This window comes from Stegodyphus dumicola, chromosome 8 (assembly GCF_044657685.1).
Source record: "Stegodyphus dumicola isolate Sdum_Otavi_A_Nest chromosome 8, ASM4465768v1".
Lineage (NCBI taxonomy): Eukaryota > Metazoa > Arthropoda > Arachnida > Araneae > Eresidae > Stegodyphus > Stegodyphus dumicola.
This window is the reverse complement of record NC_140775.1, coordinates 130,094,794-130,118,099: the sequence shown is the minus strand read 5'-3', so window position 1 is coordinate 130,118,099 and position 23,306 is coordinate 130,094,794. Positions and strand designations below refer to the sequence as shown.

The 23,306-nt window shown below is 33.1% G+C and overlaps 1 protein-coding gene across 4 annotated transcripts in view; it reads left to right on the top strand.

Moving 5' to 3' along the window:
* The window catches only part of LOC118181918 (dual oxidase maturation factor 1-like), a 91,894-nt gene that overhangs the window by 48,251 nt on the left and 20,337 nt on the right, over positions 1–23,306 (top strand). For all 4 annotated transcript variants that reach the window (XM_085822425.1, XM_085822424.1, XM_085822423.1 and 1 more), the window contains exon 4: positions 15,752–15,886. In XM_085822425.1, the coding sequence (XP_085678551.1) occupies positions 15,752–15,886 (135 nt within the window). The remainder of the gene's footprint in view (positions 1–15,751; positions 15,887–23,306) is intronic.

The window sequence follows — 23,306 nt, the reverse complement described above, 5'->3', positions numbered from 1 at the left end:
TTTGCACTTGTTTTGTATCGTATTTGAATCGAAAAACTCTGCCTAAAACAAAATTTTAGGCAGTAGTGGTGATAGTAAGGCTTTCTCTCCAATACCTGCACTCATATTAATAATGTATAGTTATGTTATAAAGAAGAGTATTTAGGATTCTCACATCCCTCTTGTTTTATAATTAGCTACAAGAATGCATGCTCTTACCGATGGATTTTATGTGTGTACATTCCATTTAGACATGACAGTTAATATCTCGGACCTTGAACTCTAATTTCGTCGCATTCGCTTGAAAGTTGCTCTGCTGATAAATTTTGTTGCCGTATTGGAGCAGTCAACAGAAAGAATGAAAGACAAATAAGTAAAAACACAATACTGCACCAGTAAAAAAGAAAAAAATAGCACGTTGATATTTTCTGACTATTTGTGATAATAATGGACAGGGAATTGCAAATATCAATCTGTTGTGGGAATTAAAGAAAACTGAAATAAATAGAGCTGCAGTAATTTATTAAATGAAAGTAAGAGAAAGCAAACAATAAATGTGTGCATCAATTGTTTGATGTCAGTGAGAAAGGTGCATTAGGATGCAAGAATGTTTGCTGGGATTTGAAAGGATTTATGTAAAGTGACGATTGGGTGAATGAATGAGTTTTTTTATGAATGATGATAGAATAGATGAATTCATTAAAATGAATGGTTGAATAAATGCGTTTAAATGTACGACTGACTGAAGTGAAAATTTATGGATTATTTCTGTTAAATAACAAAACATAGGTTGTGAATATGAATTACTGAGTACTGACTCTTAAGATAAAAAAAAATTAATTTTACCAAGAATTTACCTTCTCTTATATAATCGCAAAATAAATTAAATGTACAGACTAAACATTTATCAACTTTAAACAAATTATAACGTTCGTGGCTTTTAGCACTTAGTTTATATATCTTTTCTTTTATGGAAAGAAAGACAAGCCAGTGCTAAATGTAAAATACAAGGTGAAAACAACCAGCCTTGAATTAGCATAGATTTTATATAAAACTCGAATTGTGTATCAAATCTATACCAGTCTGAGTTCGTTTCTTTCCGCCTAATTTTGTAAGGATGTTTAATTTTAAAATTAAGTCTAAATATTAATTAAATATTACTAATTTTGATTTAGCGAGTTTCTTATGCGTTTATTCATCCACTGATTTTCACGAAAATAAGTAGAATACAAATTATTGTATGTTTATTTCCAGCTTTATGAATGAAAGAGTTACTGAATAGATGAAAGTTCTTTTGTATAATAAGAAAATGTGAATGAGTGAATAATTTTATTGTTATTATGTATGAAAATTAGAGTGAATAGAAACTGAAATGAACTAAGGTAAAATTAAAGGATTGGAAAAATAAGAGTGAGATTGTTAAAAAGTAAGAATGTGATTGAATAATTGGAACTAAACAGAAGAATTAATATCAATATTTGAATGTCACATAATTAAAATATTTGTTTCTTATCAAACGATGTGACAGAAGAAAATTTTGGGGAAATAAATATGTTGCAGAAGGAACTGAATGCATGACAATAGTGTTTAAAGAAAGAAAATTTTGAAAGAAACTATGATATGGTCAATCAGTGTGAAACTTCTAGGTGAGAATGAGATTTAAGTGTTTGGAAAGTAGACAGTATTAATAAATAAAAGGCAGAAATAAGGTAAGAAGAATTTCTAATTAAATTTACAGATGATATGTATTACTTATGAATAATATTATAAATGGCTGGTGAACAGTTTTAATAGTTGATTATTAAGGGTGAGAATGTTAAATGTATAATAGTGAATAAGTAGTGAGTGAAATTAGATTAAATGAGTAGTAAGAGGATAGTGTTAATAAAGTGTTAGAAGGAAAGAATGAATAAATGACTAAGAGTGTAAGTAGTATAAATGAATTGAGAATGAAAAGAATGCATAAGTAGTTGTAGAGACATTAGGTATTTTTGAAGCAAAAGTACATACAAAATGAGCAATGCCTTCGCCGGGACTCGAACCTGGGCATCTCGAATACGCGCCGAGTGTGCTAATAGCTACACCACGAAGGCATGCCGAAACGAGCGGGAAAATACCTTCCCCTTTTATAGGGAGACTGGGGATTAGGGGACCCAGTCGCCAAATCCAGGTGGTGGATATTTGATTCATCACCATCCTAATCCCCAGTCGCCCTGTAAAAGGAGGAGTAGATTTCCCCCCTCCTTTCTGCATGCCTTCGTGGTGTAACGGTTAGCACACTCAGTGCGTATTCGAGAGGTCCAAGTTCGAGTTCCGGTGAGGGTATTGCTCATTTTTCATGCACTCCTGCTTCAAAAATAAAATCCTAATGACACTACATAGTAAATTACTAAGAGTTGTTACAAAAAACTGGATTAGTTCAATGATTTCCCAGCAGACAGAATAAATGACTTCAGGAAGGGGGGAGTAATAGTTATAAAAGAAGGAAGTAAGGAAGGAGATGAATAAATGAATGAACAAGTGTATGCATAGTATGTATGAACTGTTTGTGAGAATGAGATTGGTAAGGGTATTGATAAACAAATTATTGTAAGCAGTAAGACAGGGAAGAGTGAATGAAATAAGCATATAGGTAGTTTGTGTGAATTGCGAATGAGATTTAAGAGACTGGTGAGCAGATAATATTAACGTCTGTCTAAAATGAAAGAAAAAAAGAATGAATGATTAAGTGGTCTCGTATAAATTAGAGTGAGAATGAGATTGAAATGACAGGTAAGCAGACAATTTTCTGTTGTCTGATTACCTGTTACTGAGTGAGCATATAAAATGACGCTAGGAGTAAGGAAATTGAGTGACTGAATGAAGGAAAATGAATGAATGAAAATTATATAGAAAATCCCTATGCTTTATGAGTTTGGAATTTATATTTTATGATATTTAAATAGGTAACCAGACATATTATAAATGATCGGCCAGGAGACAAAATAAAAAACTATAAGTTAGGAAAATGAAGATGAAAAAATTCATATACAGAAAAAAGTATGAGCTATGTATTAAAAGCTTGGTGAGAGGGAAGTATTGGAAAAAATCTCAATTTGAAGATTTCAAATTACACTCCAACACCTCTGCGAAAATATCATTAAAAGTGTTCTTAAAAAATTTGAATAAATATAATTAAAAGAAATGCAGAATACATAAAAATTTTTAAATGAAAGATTTTATATTAGTTACGTAACAAATAGTATCAGACACATCTTTTAATAACTTTAACAACGTTGCATTGCAAATCATTATCTGTTGGATCCATTCTTATATAGAGAAATTACATGGAAAATGTTTGTATGACACTTCTATTTGAAACGTAAAAAGTTCTTACCTAATCACTTTCAAAATAACAGCCATTGAAAAATGTGCAAAATTATAACACTCGCTTCAGCGCTCCTAGCATTCCTGGAATCATTGTCAGAATGACATCTTTTGGTATCCGTCATATAGTTTTGGATAGTTTGTTTGTATGAAAACGTAGACTCCGTATAACATGTTCATAAAAAAATAAATAAAATAAAATAAAATAAAAAAAAATAAAAAAAAAACGGCATCGGAAGGGAAGAAGTCTCGCAAAAGAGATAGCTGGGGTACGAAAGGATTTTTGAATTAAAGAAATTCAAACTCCTTTGCTCAAAAATGCGGCATCGCGCCAAACAAAAACGAAACATTTCTCCAAGCAAAATAAGTTCCTGCTTATATAACTGTGGATAATTTGTGTATGTATTCTATTATTACTTGCGGATTGATTGGTTAGTGACGACTCTTCATTTACAAATTTCATTTTCACCAGAAATTTCACCAGACTGTTTCTAATAAGTCGGAAATCTATCCAAGCCAAAATTGTTCTAGGTCAAAACTGGAAACCAATACAAAGATTGAATGAGATTCAAACGAAAGAATACATTTTGGTCGGTGTCTTTCGTATTCGAAACCATTCTAATCGATGTTTTTATTAACTATGTTGTTAAATTAAAAAAATTAGATACATATAATATAGATTTTAAAATATAAAATGAGAACTCTACGTATTATGAAATTTTATTCCTTATATATGCATGCAAAACCACTATTACGAAACGGAATGATAAATTTTTAACTTTGCCCTGAATAATACATTATCAGAAGCATGGAATGACTTCAAAAGTTATGCTTTTTAATATTTCTTTTGCTTCTATTTTTTGTGTGTTTTAAAATACGGGGTGATCTTAAAAGTCTGTATTTTTTTTTTAATCTCAGTGTATCTTCAATGTATAGTAATGCACAGAAATTCAGAAAATCAAGAGAATTAATTTTTGAACTTTAAGGAATTTCATCAAGTAATTTATTTTAAATTTCCACTATGAACACCAAACACAAAAAATAGTTACTCATTATTATGATTACCCTTTACACTTACCATCTTCCATTCTACCATCCTACAGTACCGCAGAAAAGTTTGTAATAACTTACTCATCTTCATTCATCATTTAAAAAAAAGAAAACATACTTCGTAATAAAGCTAAATAAGACTGACAGTCTTTGTTACTGAGCACGCTTTGAAGATGGGTTAAGAAGTATTTATACCAGACAGTATCGCATATCATTCTTTTCTTGCTGTAGCGACGTTAGGTAATCTCTGCTTATCTGTCACTTCAAATCGGGCCATAATCACAAACATTGGGTTCTGGAGATCTAGATGACCATCCATACCTAAAGTGACTTTCATTTCTCAGTTTTAGCCTGTGTTCACCAAAAAAATCACAGACGCAAACGTTGCAGAGAAAACTATGTTAAGAAAAAAATATAATCGAACAAAATATCTTGATTGAAAAAAGGAGAAAAATTTCTCGCTTGCCAAACAATTTGATATAAAATAATGAGAAAATTTCGCAGTTTAATAACATCGTGGTAACAAATAAAGGTGCTACAAACATTGAATGACAAAAACATCTCTTGCGTATTATGCGTCTGACTTTCAGAATTCTGTGAAATATTTTTTGTCAGTGTATTATTGTTTTGAGTTCAATGAATCCTGTCTAAGACAACTACTCTCGATTTCAAAGGATTTTGGTTTTCTGGGGAAGCAATCGCGATAGAGGTATGGTGTTTAATAAAGATGACAATTTATGTAATTAAAGGAATTGATTACTTTCAGAGGTTGTCTTCTCGGGCAGATGAAAGGATTCACTATTGTCTGAAATCGTAAGTGGTCTTCTTAGAGAGGATCTGATAAGCTAAAAATGATATTGGACACCAAAAAGTATGTTTCATAAAATTCTGTATGTCTTAGATACATAAAATGGATATTGATATTTTTGTGATGATTTTGTCCATTCTGTGTGTCATTGTGCACGAAAATCAAACAAAGCGATTATACAAGGAAGGTGAATATTAACACAATTAAAAACATATAAATATAGAAAAAATTCAAGCCGTTAAAACCACTGGAAGTTTTTTGGCTTCCCAATAACAGAAGATGAAATTCTTCAATATCGAGTGGGCAGACAGGTGTTCAACAATCATCAAAGCATTATTGCAGCAAAGGGAAGATGAGTAGGCTGTCAATTATTTCCTAAAGTGTTCGTAAAAGCAGTCATGTTTATTCATTATATGAGTAACATTTGATCTCTGTGTCTAACAGGAAAATAATAAGTAGTACTTTGTCACGGCTTCCCCGCTTTTCTCTCAAGTTGTGAAAATGAAAGTTTCTTATTTGTAGTTTTATGGTCAAAATAGCCGACTTGAAATTAACTGCTTTTCCACAGGCCTGACAGGCAAAGCAACTTGTGAACAGTGTTTCTTCAAAAACAGAACCACATTTATTTAGGATTACAAGCTATAGTGCCGTTTAGTACATAGGAAAAAATGTTAAAACTGAAAAAAGTTACATAAAATTTCTTAAAGAAAAAATACGTAATTTCACATGCATTTCGCTAAGTGCTTTTACCATACGATGTAAATTCACTGAAATTAAAATGTTTACTGATCATTAGATAATAAAGAAGCAAATATCTGGTTCAGCAATTTAATTCATACAGTTCATACATTCACAGAAAATGAATCTGTTTAAATAAATACATCTGTAATTTCGTCCGACTTCGTTTATACGTAATTCAGTCCACAAGCGCTGGAGCGATCAAACAGCTAAATTCTGCTAGTTCGATCCGCGTTCAAATCCTGGCAACAAATCTGGCTACATGGGATTTTTTGAGGTTTCCTGATGTGCAGCATAAATATGAGCCAGTTTCCCTGAACAGCCTTCTACAAGGACATTTCTTTCCTTAGGCAGATAGCCCTTGTTTCGCCTGTCTTAATCTAACTCAGTTCACTGATGTACTAGTGGCTAAGTGATTAAGACAGCTGAATAATGGTAGTTCAACCCGTAGTCAAACCCAAGCGAACGGACTTCCTGCATGGATGTATTTATACTTTTCCCGATGCGTAACCTGAATATTTCCTTTAAAAAGTCCCCCACAAAGGCATCCTTACCCTTAGGCAGATAGCCCTCGTGTGTTTTCCAATATTCGAATAACTGAACAGAATGAGGCGTTCACACTCTAGCTGTGAGTTCCCATTCTAGCTCACATTTAATAATTTTAAACCTTTGCTTTTCTTAAGCAATAAGAAGCATTATTCAAGCACATTTCATCGTTGTAAAGATTTGTAGCACTTCTAATCTTGCTTTATATCTTATGGAAGCTTTCAGAAATAGTTGGAAAAAAGTTCATTTGCTATGCATCGAGTAATATGGATAATATTGAAGATGAGAAAACATGTTGTAATTTAACTATACAAATTTTATATGAGTAAAATGAGTACCAATTAAGTACAAAAATACAAATTTCACAAACTACGAATATCCTTACTCCACTACTATTTTCAGATGGCAAAAGATCGATTTTTCAACTGCTTCGATAAAAGGCACTTACGTTACAATAGTTTCAAAATTGTCTTTCAAAATTTTAAATGTCCATTCAATGCTCTGTCTCAAATCCTATCAAATTCCGTGCGAATTGAAGACTTTTTTTTCTGCACACCATTCACAATTCGTTAAAAAAAAATCTTAATCTTTAGTGATCGGAGATGCATCGAAGCTGTAAAAATTCTTCCGGTGTAATTTTCTAATCCTTTTATACATGTATTATAGCGGCTTTGCAAATTCTAAATGGAAATGTTTATTATAAAACTATTTGGTCTAAAATTTTGTTACTCGAGAACTGAATAGGATTGAAAAATACAATTTGTCAAAGAAAAATTACTCCTCAAAATGTAAGATTAAAAATTGAAATAAATAAGTAATAGATTTTTTAGGGTCTTAGTAACAAACATGATATATCAAAGTAAAATAATTTTCTAATAGAAAGGTTAAAGCCAATGACTTGTATTAAATTATTGTTTTTATTTTGAATTAACTTATTTCTGAGAAAGAAGAGTAAGTAAGGAATAATAATTAATTATTATTAGAATAAAACGAGGAAAGAAACTTGACATCATTTCAGATAAACTTCATACATAATCACAGATTGTATACTGAATGACACAATTTTTACAATTTTTATGCGATCAAAGTAGATGAATCTGGCAGAAGTATTGTTGCTTAATTCAACTCTTTATTCTTTCTATTGCGTAATATCTTTTTGTGGTATACAATTAAAATTTATCCGTGTGATCATAAATTACATTAAGCTAATCATTGAATCGTAAAGGTTCTATTTAACTATGAAAATTCTTATTTAAGTGCCCAGGAGAAATCAGCAGTCATATCAGAAATTTAGTGAGTTCTAAAATAATTCTAAGGGAAGAATGCACTCTCAGAATGATAAATCCAAATTGTGATAAAACTTTCACTACAAAAACAGTTAATGATGGTAGAAATTACACGCCTCAAAAGCAATGAAAAGATTATAACTTGGGACTTGAGTGAAATCAGAAGTTTTTTTATTAACCCTTATTAAATATAATCATAATAATTTATAATATATCAATGAGCCTATAAATAATATATGTATAAATATTAAATATAATAAAACTTAAATATGTGTGTGCCCTTTTAGCCTACTGAAATAAGAATAATTTAATTTTATGTTTTATTTGAGGGAAGGACATGATTGTAGGAGAACAGTCTAAGAAAAACTTTCGAACAGAAGGTGTAAGAGGAAACAATAAAAGTAATAAATATAACTAATAAAAGTTCAGTATCATTGCTCTATAAATATAAGTCAACATAACTTAAGACACGTGTGTTGAGGGAGAATGCTTCAAATAAAGCTAATGAAATGAGAAGTGCGCAGTTTTAGAAAAAATCTAAGAACTAAAAAATCATCACTTTTAACAGAAGATCAAATATCAGATATTATATTCTTTTGAAATCTTCTGTAAACATTTCTTGATAATTTTGAAGTTATAAGAACAGTTAGGCAACATCTTAGAATGTCCAAATGACATTACGGAATGCTGCTTTAACTATTCTTCAAACCCTTTTGATTATTTCTAAATAACAAAAGAGAAGAAGGAAATGAAAGTTAGATTATTATAATTGCTGGGAAAATGTAGTCTCTTGCGAGAAGAAAGTTTTATGTAAAATAAAAGCAGAGGAATAATTTACTAATATTTAACCAAATTACAATAACAAAGAAATAAATTAATAGAATTTTTAGTCTCTTGCGAGAAGAAAGTTTTATGTAAAATAAAAGCAGAGGAATAATTTACTAATATTTAACCAAATTACAATAACAAAGAAATAAATTAATAGAATTTTTAGGAAAAATAAATTACTTCATTAAAATTTGAATAAATAGAAAGAGTATCGTTTGATGATCTAAAAGAGTGGATTTACTCGAGTGGCTGTTAATCAACAGCAAGTTTTAGATAAACTAAAAGAATGAATTCAATGAATGATTTATGAGTGAATGAAATGTATGATTATGGATCGGTAAAATTATAACGTTGCGCGCCTCCAACTTGCACGCAACCAAGGGGTGGCTGTGAAAACTGTATAAAAGATAGAGTCTTGTGAAGGGTTTAAGTCCCTTTTTATTCAACGTAATAAATTACAATTGCGTGCTCTTGACGCTTACAGACGGTGCCAACTCGGCAGTCAAATAAAAATAATAACCTGAAAAGAAACTAAAGACAAGATTCTAACTACGAGGCTCTCTAAAATAACTAATTCACCGCGTTTTACAATACCGCTGCTAATTCAGCAGACTTGAAGCTCACTGGAACGATTACCACTACTTCCCGCCAAGCACCTAGGCCGCAACGCGGGGTTCTTCAATTCTCGCTAACTACCTCCGCGCTCGCTAAGTAAGAATATCACACACCGAACTTGTTTCCTTCCTATTTAAATCAGAATACTTCCGCTGATAATTTGAATGCTTGCGCGTTCTACTAAAATTTACATATTCTGGCATTGGCAGTTCTAGGGGAAAGTAAGGCTTGACAGGAAAGATAGTTTAAACTTAAAATAAATGTTAGTTAAAATAAATATAAACCCTACAAAATTTTTAGATGAATTACAAGAATGAACTGAACGAAGGACAAGAAATGAATGAAACTATTAGATGAATAAAAGGAATGAACGAGAAAATGTTTATTAAATTATCAGAATGAACTGAGTGAATGATTATGAAAACTAAAAAATGAATGAAATGATGAATTTTATTTCAATGGCAACAGAAAATAATGGGTATGTGATTATTGGACTGATATCTTGACTACTGCGCTCTTGAGATGTGTTAAACTTCTCTCAAGCTCATAACTTAACAGTTCTTAAACTCTGAGTTGTGTTCACTAAACAATCTTTTGTCCATCGTTCCTTGGAATTTCCAGGCAATCCTCTACTGACTGTTAGCACAAAGTAAGATGCCGGGTTTCAGAACTTTGAAATCTTTCAGTGATTATTCACGATCCTTCTAATATCTGATAAGTGATTCTGGTTTTTCATGGAAAATAATGTATTTGTTTAAACACAGATCGTAATAGTTTCAATTCTTTGGAAGTACTTCAGCTACGTTATAGATCGGGAGAAGTTTTAAAAACAATTACTGACAGCGTATTACATAGAACTCACTTCTGAGGTTACGGTCCTCTATGTTTGTCCATTCAGTTCTTTGCAAATGTTAACGACAATGCAACTTTGGGTGTATGAGCACCCTGGATCAGCTTTTTATTAACTGAACGTTGAGGGTGTTTCTCGAGTTCTGAAGAAGTGCATATACGTCCGATCTGATCACAACGATTAGTAACTCTGGGTTTGAAGCAATTGTATTAAAGGCATGATATGCGTGCTAGCGTATTTATCCAATTCCTTACTCTTTTTCATATTGACTGTCTCCACCAAACGAGCGAATAAGACAGCTAAAACTTAGTTCGATTCTCGGTGAATAGGAGAATTTTGTTTTCGTGATTTTCTTCAAGTGCTATCGGTTTAACAGCCAGTTTTCTTTGGAACCAACATGGTGAAAGCATTCTTTCTGCCCTTCCTTAAATAGTCTTGGTATAATTTGCCATAAATCGATTAAACAGTGATTGAGATTGCGTCCGCTGTGTGTTCTTTCTTCTGCACAATGATTCCTAATTCAGTGGCTGATAGGTACTTGTCTGTGCCACTATTTTTGCTTCTTCTCTCGTATATTCCTTTACTGAAAGCTGTCAAGGCATTGCAATGCCGGTAATAGCATGGACCGCAGAATACTGGGAGTTGGACATGGTTGGATCCCAGGCAAATGGGCTGGCTTCATAATTGGTTTGCTTGATGTACTCCGTGTGTAACTTAATACAAGCCAGTTTCTCCTAGAAAGTCCTTCATAAAGATATATCTCCCAAAGGAAAGTAGCCTTCGTGAACTTTGCTATGTTCCAGCAACTTAACTCTTAAAGTTTTTATTTTAATTTTATTTTAAATTTAAAAAATGATCGCCCAATCACCTTCAAAGAAACATCCATCAAAATACATACTCTCTCTCCTATTCTTTTGACATACCTTGAAGAACTGATAGAATATTGCTTTTGTTATCTGTTATAAAGTTTTCCTCTCATCATTTTGTATAACTTGATTGTATGAAACATTATTTCCTTACAATGTTGATGAGAAAGAGCTGTGGGATCAGAGAGTGAGAAATTTAGTCAATGCAACAGTTATTATATGACAAAAATATATTTATGGTTAAAGGACCCAAAGCTTCTTTGGTCAGACGTCCTGTGCCCAAAGTGCCGTATGATGCCATATGGTCGAAAGGTGCTTTTTAGCTTCATTCCATCTAACTACTCAATGATGCTGCGTCACATATTTCTCCATCAGAGATGCCCTTTAAGTGCATAATTTAATTATTGCAAGTTTTGAGCACGTAAGATAACTGATTCAATAACCTTTTGAATATAAGTACATATTTGTGGTTTCAATAGAAAAAATTATCTACATATGGTGCTTCTTCATCTAATATTATATTAACTCATTTTGTTCTGTTCAGAACTGCGTCCCATTTTGTTTCTGATTTTCTCAATAGCTATAATATTAGCAATTCAAACAGTGAGGAATGCCAACCTATTATTTAATTCATCTTATAGTAATCTTATTCTACGTTTTATCTCATTTATGCCATGATATTTCTATTTCTTCCAATCTCCATCACTCTGAAGCTAATGTCATAGGATCTCTAAATACAAAGTTATCAAGTTTTATTTTAGTTATTTTCTCTACGGATATCGTTCTCGTCATCATCATATATTACTAAATTTAACCATTCACTTTTCGGTTTAATTTTTAACTCATTATTGTTTCTTATACTGCAGGATGAGTCAAAAATATGGCTACACGTTTGATCACATTGTGTAATGGCAGTATTAGGGTACACAGGTAAACAGTTCTAGAGGACGCTACTTCGCCATCCTGGGATATAATTCAGATACAGTAAAGACAGGGACACAGTTAAGATACAGAAGAGTTTTCTAAGTATACTCCATTTGCTACCCTAAAGCACAGTAGGAAGAAGTACACAGTTAAAAAAAAATACGTAAACTACTCACAAGAAAGGGTGACTTGAAATGTTACAGTAAATCTAAATAGTGTAAAACTAATAGAAATAGCAAATCATTCATTCTGTTTCCTATCCTTCTTAGAGTGACACTCATGTTTGCTATACTTTATTCTTCCCTCCTTCATTAACAAAAATCGATAAGGCAAGTCATTTTTATAGAAATGTGCTAATGGTTGCTGTTGCAGTTCTAGTATGTTAATTCAATAACACGTGCTGTAAATTCTAAAAAGCGGCTTATATATTGTGTGGTTTGCGACATTTTCCTTCAGTCGTTTGGAAAAAATTAAATGTCTTGCTTTCTTTGCGCTTCATATCCCATTCTAGCTGCTTCATTCAAGTGAAATTTATCTTTATTACTAGTTAGTTTATTCTTATTTATGAGTACTGAAATCATGCTTAAATTTTGTTCTGTTAAAACATGAATGCATTGACAGAATATTTTATAACCTATTTCTAAGAAAGGTTTTTTTTTCCTCTGCGTATTACAGTACGGTAGCCACGCCTTTTTCAATAGCAGTGCGATAGGAAATAAAGTAATATGCGGACGTTTTCGTATACTCCGAGCATGAACGTTAACGAAGTGATTTCACATAGAAAAGAACACGAATTTGATTTACATTACCAACATTAATCATTGACTCATACTGGTACGATGAAGAAAAATTATTATTTTATTTATTGTAATTGCACTCTCTATATTGGAAAAATTCGTAGAAACACGGTTAGATTGCTTATTCACTTGTACAATAAAAAAATGGTACCCAATGCATTTTATGCCGCAGGATATTTTCAAACTCCTACTTTAAAGTATCAGATTATAAGAGCATTTCAGCAAACAGCACAGTAATGAATCCAGAAGGCTTAGTCTTAACATCTTGAATCCTGTAGGCATGATTTGATATCAGTGATACTATCAGAAAATTTGATGTTATAATAATTCAAAAGCCTATTTTTGAATCTTCTAATCAAGCATATCTGTGAGCTAGAAAACGAAAATGTCTCGCGATAATTGAGGAGCTGGTAAAATTATATGAATTGAAAATGGGAATTTTGCAAAATATTTTGCTTTAAATCTTTCTGAAAAATAAAATAATAATCTTAAAAAAAGCTTAAAAAATAAGAAATTAATATTTTTTTCTGAAGCTGCAGTATACCTTTATAAATGTAATTATTTTTTGGATACTTTACCATTCGAAATATTAGCAAAGTTCGAATGTGGACACTGGATCGATTTCTATTTGACTCAAATTCTATGGATGATCTGGGATGTACTAAAAGATAATTTTACTGAAATACGAACCAATGTACATATTCAAATGAAATGAAAAACTGGACTTTGTAACAACACTGATCACGCACTAGAACCTTAAGAACAACTGGCAAAAGAGGCATTGCAGACATTTTTAGTGTTTGCCAATAGGCATAAAATTAGATATTCATCATCTTTGCACATAAAAACAAAAGCTAGAAAAGACTTAAATGCTCTTCCAAAAAAAAAGTAACCATGCTTCATAATTATTGTGATTAATAAATAACAGCAGCACGGTTATTAAAAATTGATACATTGTTTTGTTTATGTATATAGATGTATATTTATTTTTCAATAAACAAATTATCTTGCAGTAAATGCAATTTCCTAAATTTAAAAAAATAGAAAAATGTTTTCAAGGGGTACGAAAATTTATTTTCAGATTTAAGAAATGCTTATCATTAAAAGGGTCAGGAACCACTGCTCTAGATATATAGTAACATACTCTATTTATTTCAAACCTGAAGCCGTATTTTTGATTCAGTCTGTTACATGATCATAATTTCTTCTTCTAGTACCGCTTTTTTTGTAAACTACTTTTGAATAGTTTACGTTTAGTCAAATAAAGAATAATGTACACTCTTAGAGGGAAAAAAAAAAAAAAAAAAAAAAAAGACGCACCGAGAAGATATAAAGCACATTGATATGCATACAGGTTTCGACGGAAAACGCAAAATTTTACATTTTGGATGCCAATGAATGAACGATTGTCGCTACAGCGCATCTGATCTGCGCAACTGGCAGGATATTTAAGAGGAGAAATTACAATTTCAGGTTATAAATTCTTCACGAATTTCATTCCGTGTACTCTGGTGGACAGTAACTATGCCTCGCATACAGGTGCGCGAACAATATGCGCAGATGTCAGAATTTGAGAGAGGTCGTGTAGTGGGCTCAAAGCAGCCGGTTGGTCTTATCGGCGAAAAGCTCGACATTTGAGCAGGAGCGATGCCACTATCACACGATGTTGGCAGGAATGGATGAACCATTGCTGTACACAGCGTCAAGAAGGAAGAGGTAGGCCTAGAGAAACGACAGAACGTGAAGACCGAGCAATCGCCAGAGCGGCACTCACAGCCCCAGATGCATCATATCATCGATTGTACGTGCAACTAGTGCTTCAGTGACCACAAGGACCATTCATAGACGGCTCACAGAAAGGGGGCTAAGGTCACGGCGCCCCTTGCGCCGACTACCATTGACCTTTGTACAACGTCAAGCCCGTTTGCAGTGGTGTCGGGCTCATCTGCACTGGAATGTCAGTGACTGGAGTAGGACAGTCTTCAGTGATGAGTCCCGCTTTGAACTAAGCCCCGATGACCAGCGATGGCGAGTCTGGAGACGCCCCGGACAGCGATGTGATACCAACCTGACTGTCTTCCGGCAGACAGGCCGACAACCAGGAGTAATAGTCTGGGGTGCCATTTCATTTCATAGTAGGACCCCTTTGGTTGTCATCCGTCGCAACCTTACAGCACAGCGGTACGTCGACGAAGTTCTAAGGTCCGTTGTGTTGCTCTTCAGGTCACGCCACCCTGGGCTTACATTTCAGCAAAATAGTGCCCGCCCCCACACTGCACATGTTTCTACTGCTTGCCTTAGTGCTTCCCGAACAATACCTTGGCCAGCAAGGTCGCCTAATCTCTCTCCTATTGAGCATTATGGGCAGAGCCCTCCAACCAGCTCGGGATGTTGACGATCTAACGCGCCAGTTGGACAGATTTTGACATGATATCCCTCAGGAGGACATCCGCAACCTCTATCAATCGATGCCAAGCCGAATAACTGCTTGCATATAAGGGCCAGAGTGGACAAACGCGTTACTGCCTTTTTCACTTTGTGAAACTCTGTCACTTCAATAAATTGTCAAATTTTTCTCAAACTGTAATCATTTGTTTTTCTGTACATGTACATCTCTTCTACCGATTTTCGTCCCATTCGGATAACTCCTTCTTGGTGCGTTGTTTTTTTTTTTTTTTTTTTTTTTTTTATTTCCTTGAGAGTGTATTTTATACAAGAATTAAGATAGTAATCTATTCACTTTAAAACATTTTCACAAAAGTAATACATCTCCACGAAACTTACAAATTAAGCTCGGTAATAAATTAAATATTTAACTAAAATGTTATGAATGTGACAACAATTTTGTCAAATAGAAAAAAGCTTTTATTTTAAAACACTGAAGAAAATTTTGAAAACCATTAAACTCTTATGATTAAAACTCGTTAATAAGTCTTTAAATTAGGTATTCGATTGAACAATTTATGAAAAATATATAAATTATCAGGTTAAAAAAGATATGAGCGAAATCACTTCATACTGGCAGAAGATTCACCTTATTCATTGTTGCAGTTTTTCTTATGAAATTTGTGTGTATGTAATAACCTTATGCATTTCAGTGGCCAACTATGGCACAGACTGGCACGTTTCAGAAGCCTCCATTAGCACACCCTACCGTGCTTTCTCCAGAGAAAAACTCTACGCTGACATACGTGTCAGAATTGGACTCGAAAGTGTTAATGTCACACTACAAGGTAGGTTATATAAATAAATATGATTATATTTCTTATATTCTTTCTTGCCTTTTGTTATGCTAGAACTCTCATTTGCGAAACCTGTCAAATTACTAAATTCTGGCTATTTCAACTTTCTTAGCTGCTGGATAGCTTAGTTCTTTCCTAGCTGCTGGATGTATTTATGATTTATGTAATATATTAATAATGTACCTCAATTTATTTTAACTGCTCAAGCAGTATACTTTCCCAAAGCAAACATCTCCCTATTATTAGTAACAGGACCCATTTTCAAATAATTATAAAACATCCCAGATGATTATAAAGTTATCTCAGTGCCATGCAAAATACGACTTAATATTTAAAATACCTCCGAACTTCTTTACTAAATTCTTTTTAAGTATGAATATATTTTTTTAAAATAAAGTCTCCTATGTTAGAATAGCTTTTTATTCCTTTAATTAGAAAAAGTGGTTAATTTTTGCTCACTGAACTTTATATTTGAATATTAAAGAGAAACAGTTTGGTTCAGTTCATGAAACTTTAAAAATAATCTTAAATTTAAAAATAAATTATAAGAGAATTTTTAAAGGTTTTTTTTATGAAATACTTTGTTAAGTCAAGGTTCAGGTATTGTCGGTGCCCTAAGAAATCAGTTTAATGGGTGTCTTTTTATAAATTAAACATATTAAAATTTCTAAGCGAAATGAACTTTTATTTACTTCTTGCTCATTAGAACAACTTAGTTGGCGACTTACGACAGGCTGGGATCGTAGGCGGATGCCTATGTTGCCTATACTTAAGCCACTGCTGAGTCTGGCATTCGAAAATGTAAATCGAATACATTCTTATAACTTAATGCAAAAATCAATACACCATTTTTCAATTTAATGTTTAAAATTAATAAAAAGACGCCACGGAATTTCTTAAACATTCATTAAATTTATGAATAGTGCTTTTTTTCATTTTGTGAGGCTATGCCTGGTTAAAAACGTTTCTTTCTGTATCTACTTATGCCTCTTTATATATGCTATTAGTGCTTTATATATGCTAAATATTCCTATTAGTCATTTATATTTTGCTCCATTATTTATTTCTTATATATATATATATATATATATATATATATGTATAAAACAGAAGATATGTCTTTATTTATCAAAGTGTGTCTCTCTATGTTTATGCATTTCTTTCTATTTTTTTCTGTATGTGCACTTCTCCGTCTGTATCGCTGTAATGTCTTTCTTGAATGTGTCTATTGTGTGTCTCTTCTTTTGTCTCTCTATTGTGTGTCTCTTCTTTTGTCTGTCTATTGTGTGTCTCTTCTTTTGTCCGCTTGCGTTTTTATTTGTGTCTGTATGCTTACTTCTGTCACTGTCATTGTATGTTTGAATCTCTAGATGTGTCTTTCTGTTTACATATTACATGCTGATTTGTCTCCGTATGCTTCTGCTCTTCACGCATTAATATGTGCCTATTTGCTCCCGTCTGTCAATTGTTGGGAGTCTCTCTGCTCTTTCTCGCTCTTCCTTTATGCTTCTTGTAAGGTCCCTATATAGCCTAATATGAGAGGTTTTACTTATAAAATCATCCTCAAAATCACCCCCGCCCAGACTTGCAGGGCTGTGGCATAGCTATTGAGTTTAATTAATGAATATTTCCTATATTTTTGTTTTTTTCTCTTTCACTGAGCATACATTACACAATCTTAGCGTATATCTCCCAGTCTCTTTCCATATATACATGATCATAAAGAAACTTCCCTGATATATAAACTCCGAGCGGCGTATACGCCCAACCAATCGAAATGAAATTTCAGATATTGTGATGATTTAAAACAATAGAGCTCTCACGATTACGGTTACATTGAAAACATATCGAAAATTTTCATAAGGCAGCATCCACTTGTTTCCTGCGCAAACTGATCGGCGTATTGAAAAACAATAAATAGCATTAGAATGATATCCATATGACGAAAACTGCCATGAAACATTTGCAAAGAAAAGCATTGCAAAAGACCAATGGCAACACAAGAGAGGGAAAAAGACTGTTATTGGAATGACAAGTTTTTAACGTGGCCCAACCCAATTTGGATAAAGCAATGCATGCTGAAAATTGTTGATAACAATGGCGAACGTAATATCGCAAGAGCAAGCAGCGTAACTTAACGTTGTATGGCACCTTTCAATTCTGACAAGTCTCGTGGATTTGATGTGTACATCTTAGATTTTAGATCATACCAAAATCCATCGGAGTGAGCTCAAAGGATTGCGGTGGCCACGAAACTGTAAAGATGTGTCTATCTCCAAAGTGATGTTGCAGCATTTGCCGAACACATGTAGCAACGTGTGGAGGAGCATCATCTTGCATCCATATAATGTCATTAATGACATTTTGCTGCTGCAGTTCTGGAATTTCACAATTCAGCAGTGTTATATACCGAGTACTTTTAATAGAGCACTCTTTCATACCTGTGAAAGTGATCTCTTCGAAGAAGTATGAACCAAGAGCGAATGTGCTTGCAATGCCGCACTACAGTTATTTTAGCTTCGTGTAAATGTGGTGATGCCATATCGTTAAGATTTTCGTTAGCCCAGTGAATGCAGTTCTTTGAGTTTACGTTTCCCATTCGTCTACAATATCCACAGCAGCCCAGCCACCTGCTAACTTCATCATACTTGATGAGAAGGATTTCAGAATGGAAGAAATTCGCAAAGTCGACACGCTGTTGCTCGTCTGCAGGCTATAACATTTGAACGCGCTGGAATCGATTAGGAAACATCTACAGAAAAGAGAGTACAAGTTTTATAACTGTAATTTTCTATTTATTCAAACTACTGCTAACATTTCTTGTACTTGTGTTACCGTGAAAGACCGAAATTGGAGAATGTCGACTTTCACCGGAGAATATCAACATTCACCAAATACGTCGGTGAAAGACCGAATATTTCACTACATTCTTGTATATTCGGACTCTCACCGGTGTATGTCGACAATCACAGATATGCTCTGGTGAAAGTCGAAAAGAGAGGCCGTAAATTGCCATAATAGTTTAAGTTGTTGCAATAAATAAGATTTGAATCACATAATTTAATAAGTTTTTTATTACTGTTATTTTATTTTCTCATTTAGAACGTACTGTATAATTAAGTAAGTTTTTAACTTCTATTATTTTCCTTTCTCATTTTGAATGTATTGTGTGTTTTAGGTTCTCATGTTCTTAAGTTCTTATTTCAAGTCTCAAGTGCGTTCATTCGCGACTGAATTATGGAGAAGAAAATATAATATTGTTATATGTTCAACATTCACCATTAGTACATAGTGAATGTCGACATTGACCGGTGTAAGTCAGAAATAAGAGTATTTAGAAAATATTTCGGACATACACTAAGAGACTATGTTAATGCTGACATTCACCGGTGAAAGTCGACATTCTCCAGATTTCGGTGTTTCGCCGTAACATTAGCATGCAATGGATCTGCTTTAATTGTAGCTTTTGCAACAACTTCAACGAGAATTCATGGTCATCTGGATCGCGGTCTGTCACAAGTGCATCAAGTTTCTTCAATTTGTGTTTTCCAAATCATGTACAATTTTTACGAAACATGGGTCTCGTCTTAGCTTATGATTTCGCCGATAAACTCGCACTGCTTCAGCAGCATATTCAGATAAAAGAACTTTATCAATTCACCTCGTTTTCCTGTAAATGTTCTCTTGTTAGCACGTTGGCCCACCAGCGGCCGAGCGGTAAAGTCGCTGAACACTGGTAGTTCGGTCCGAGGTTCGAATCCCGCGAACGGGAGGGCTGCATGGGCGGTTTCGTCGTTTTCCTCATGCGTAACGTGTATACGAGCCAGTTTCCCTTAGAAAGTCCTCCACGAAGGCATCCCTCCTCTTAGGCAGATAGCCCTCGAGGCTTTACCATAATCACACACACACACACACTTGTTAGCACGTTTACGAACACCTGACTGAAGAAACTATCTTCCCACGCTCCTTATTAAAGATCTTCCCCAAACAATGTTTTGCGCATGGTGTTCTGTGAATAGTGCTTCCTCTGTCTATCCCTGTGAATTATGCAAAGTGAGTCAATGCAACTCCTTTCTGTGTTGTCATTTGTCCTTTACAATACTCTTCCTTTGGAAATGTTTGGCAATTTTAGTCATATGTGTTTCGTTTCAACACCATTTATGGTTTTTCAATGCGCTGATCAATTTTCCGAATAGAAAAGGGAGTTTTGCAATTCGAAAATTTCAAAATTCTTTCATTGTAGCCGTGAGAGCTCTGTTCTTTTAAATCGTCACAATCTCGAACGCATACCTTCAAATAACAATACCTGAAATTTCATTTAATTGGTTGAGCTAGAGGTTCCCTATATAGGGGAAGTTTTTTTGATTATATATTTACTGTTCTATAAGATCGTCATGCATTTTTACGTCTTTCAGTTGTTATTTACATAGCTAGCTCAAATTAAAAGGTAGTTTAAATATCACATTAAAGGCGTTTCTGGCTGTATTGTCACCCTGGAGGAAATGTGTGAAGTATGGCACAGAAAAACCATGTTTGTTTACGTTGTCTACAACTTAAACGAAATTTAGGTTTTCTATGGATATTTGTATACTTTTTTTTTCCTATGATACATTTCTATTCCCTTGACTAAATTTTAGACTTGTTGTAGTTATCTGTAAGTATGTTCCACATGGTTCTTTTTCTACTCTTTATTTTTATCTCTTTGATTTTAAGTTTTTCTTAGTCTCTTTTCTGATTCCCATTCCATGCACTTCTGTTTGCTTCCTTAGTTTTTCTTAATTCTCACATTTTCGCATAAAATTTTCTTGCTTTGTTTTCGATTCTCTCTGATTTTCTTTCTTGGAATACTTTTATATATTCTTTTCTTTCAGGTTCACGTTTTTGACTACATTTTTCGCATTCGTTGTTCCATTATCCCTATCATTTTCATTGCCGCCATTTCTGTGCTTTTCTGTTTGTATTTTAAGAATCTTCTCTTATTATTCCTTTATTTATTCTTATTTCTTACTTTTCATCTACGGAATAAAAATTCATTTGTTTTTGGTAAATGTTGCTTTTACCGAAATAGTTTGGTGCCCGAAAATGAAGCATTTTTCGGACTTTTACGCCACTTCGTTACGAAACAAGCTAGGATTAAGAGGACATGTATAAAATTTACAAATCCCGCGGCTTTTCCGGGATCATGATGCACTTTTGCATTCTCTTTGTGCATTTATATAAGTAATAAAAAATTAAAGATTCACAATGCATTGCTTTTAAATATTTTAGTCTATTCTGAAATTACATTGGTTTTTCTCTATTCTCTTTTGTTGAAATCTTGTTTTAAGAAATTTTTATATCCATTTCATTTATTATTATTACCAGTCTTTTGTGTACTGGAATCTGAAGGAACAAACAGAAGGTAATGTTTACTGTTGTAAGGTTAAAATGTACTGTTTACTATATTGTAAAATAAAATATGCTGCTTTTTATATCGTAAAATAAAAGGCATTATTTTCCTATATTATAAAAAGTACTGTTTATTGTATTCAAAAGTTTCACAACATAATGAAGAGGAATTTAAAAGGAACAATATAAAAGAGCTCAACTGACTTTATGGTGAAAATTAAAAAAATTTAAATTACTCAACAATTTTACCTGAATTAAGTCTGGCGTATCTTTGAAGTGTAATCGTGATTTTTAGAATTAATTACTTTTAAATGTAGAAATTTTAGTTACAAATTGAGATAACAGGCATTTTGGTATTCATTTTTTTTAAAGTTTGGACCTAGTTTTATTACCGAGCAGTCATCGATCAAAGTGCAAGTTGCACATAGGTTTCTTATGTTTTTGATTAGATTTTTTAGAAATACCTGAAAAATAAAAAGGTGTTCTTGCTAAACGGCATTCTAAAGCTTCTGCAGAATATGAAATGATGATTATAGTAATATAAGTCTATGTCTTATTCTCACTTTGTTGAATTTATTTAAAACCAACTAGTGATTCGCTGTTCACTCTATTCGGTTCATTCCATCGCTTTCAAAGAAATCTAATACCAACAGGACACTATGGAGACGATTATTATCGTCTATTAGAGTAAAGAACTGAACTTCTAAGAAGCTACACTCAAAGATCAAGAACTTCACAGTACCTATCAGCAGTCGTAATTCTAGGAACAAAGATATACAGACCAGTGTTCTTTTTCAGGATGATTCCGTCGCCCAAATTATAAGTCTATCACTTTTGTAGAGATTTTTTGCTACAATGATTATAGAATTATTGCGCTTTTAATTCCACTAGAATCACTTTCCAAAGAAACCCTAGACTAGACCCTAGCTCCAGTCATAATGCATTCCATCTGTTATAAATCCTGGCTGCATGAACATTTTCGTGATTTTGTCCACGTGAAAACTGAATACGATCCAGTTTCCTTTAGGAGTCTTGTACGGAGGCATTGAGATAGCTATTTTATGCTTTGCCGTAACCCAATTCAAACATAATGCTTTACGGGTCATTTTAATTGGGCGATTTACGAGGCTGGGGTCAGTGGAGGGATAAATGAATGGTATTTTCTCATACAAATTTCTTTTAGAATACCTTTCAATCGTAGAGTGTCTGAATATTTGAGATATTGTAGCTGTAACAAATTTTCTCCAATTTGGGAAGCAGTCATTTGCTTCTTTCTTTTGGTGATTTGGGCCAATCCAATTTCCTGGGATAGATTGTTAGCAGCATATTTCAAGCCTTGGTTTTAGGCGCCGAGATAAACTAGTCGTGTCTCTGAACCATTCCCAGATATTGGAAAATATATTTCGGAATTTTAGGCTCCATATGCTTCTGCTTTTTGTCTGTTTATTTAATTTCTAGCTTCTATATTGTACACCATTTAATCATGAATTTTATATCGTATTATTCCTCGCATCCTCTTAGTCGGAATCTAAACGCTGGGTGACATATTCTCTTCAACGTGCCAGAGAAGCACATCTTGCAATAAATCTACATACTATTCTGCAGAGAGATCGAATCCTCTTGCATTATTCCGTAAAATAGACATTATGTTACGAAATTTCATTCCATTTATCCAATATCATTAATGTTATATTTATTATGATTATTGTTCCTTTAATGTTTGACACCCTTGGAACCATAAATCTTGGATTTTTAAATCGTTTGTTTTCTAAATGTGCACTTAATTTTTTTTTATGTTATTACTTAAATCTCTTATTGTGATTAGGTCATTCAGCATTAAGAATTACAAGGTATTTCATAATTTTGCGCTCGTGTATTCAGAATTTTTATGTAATAATATATAGTTAAGAGCTATAAGTGCCTATAGTCATGCCAGTAAATAATAAAATATTTAGTATGTGTATAAAGTATTCTAGAGTTACTTTAAAGCTAGATGAAATTATTTTTTAAAATGGGACTTTTT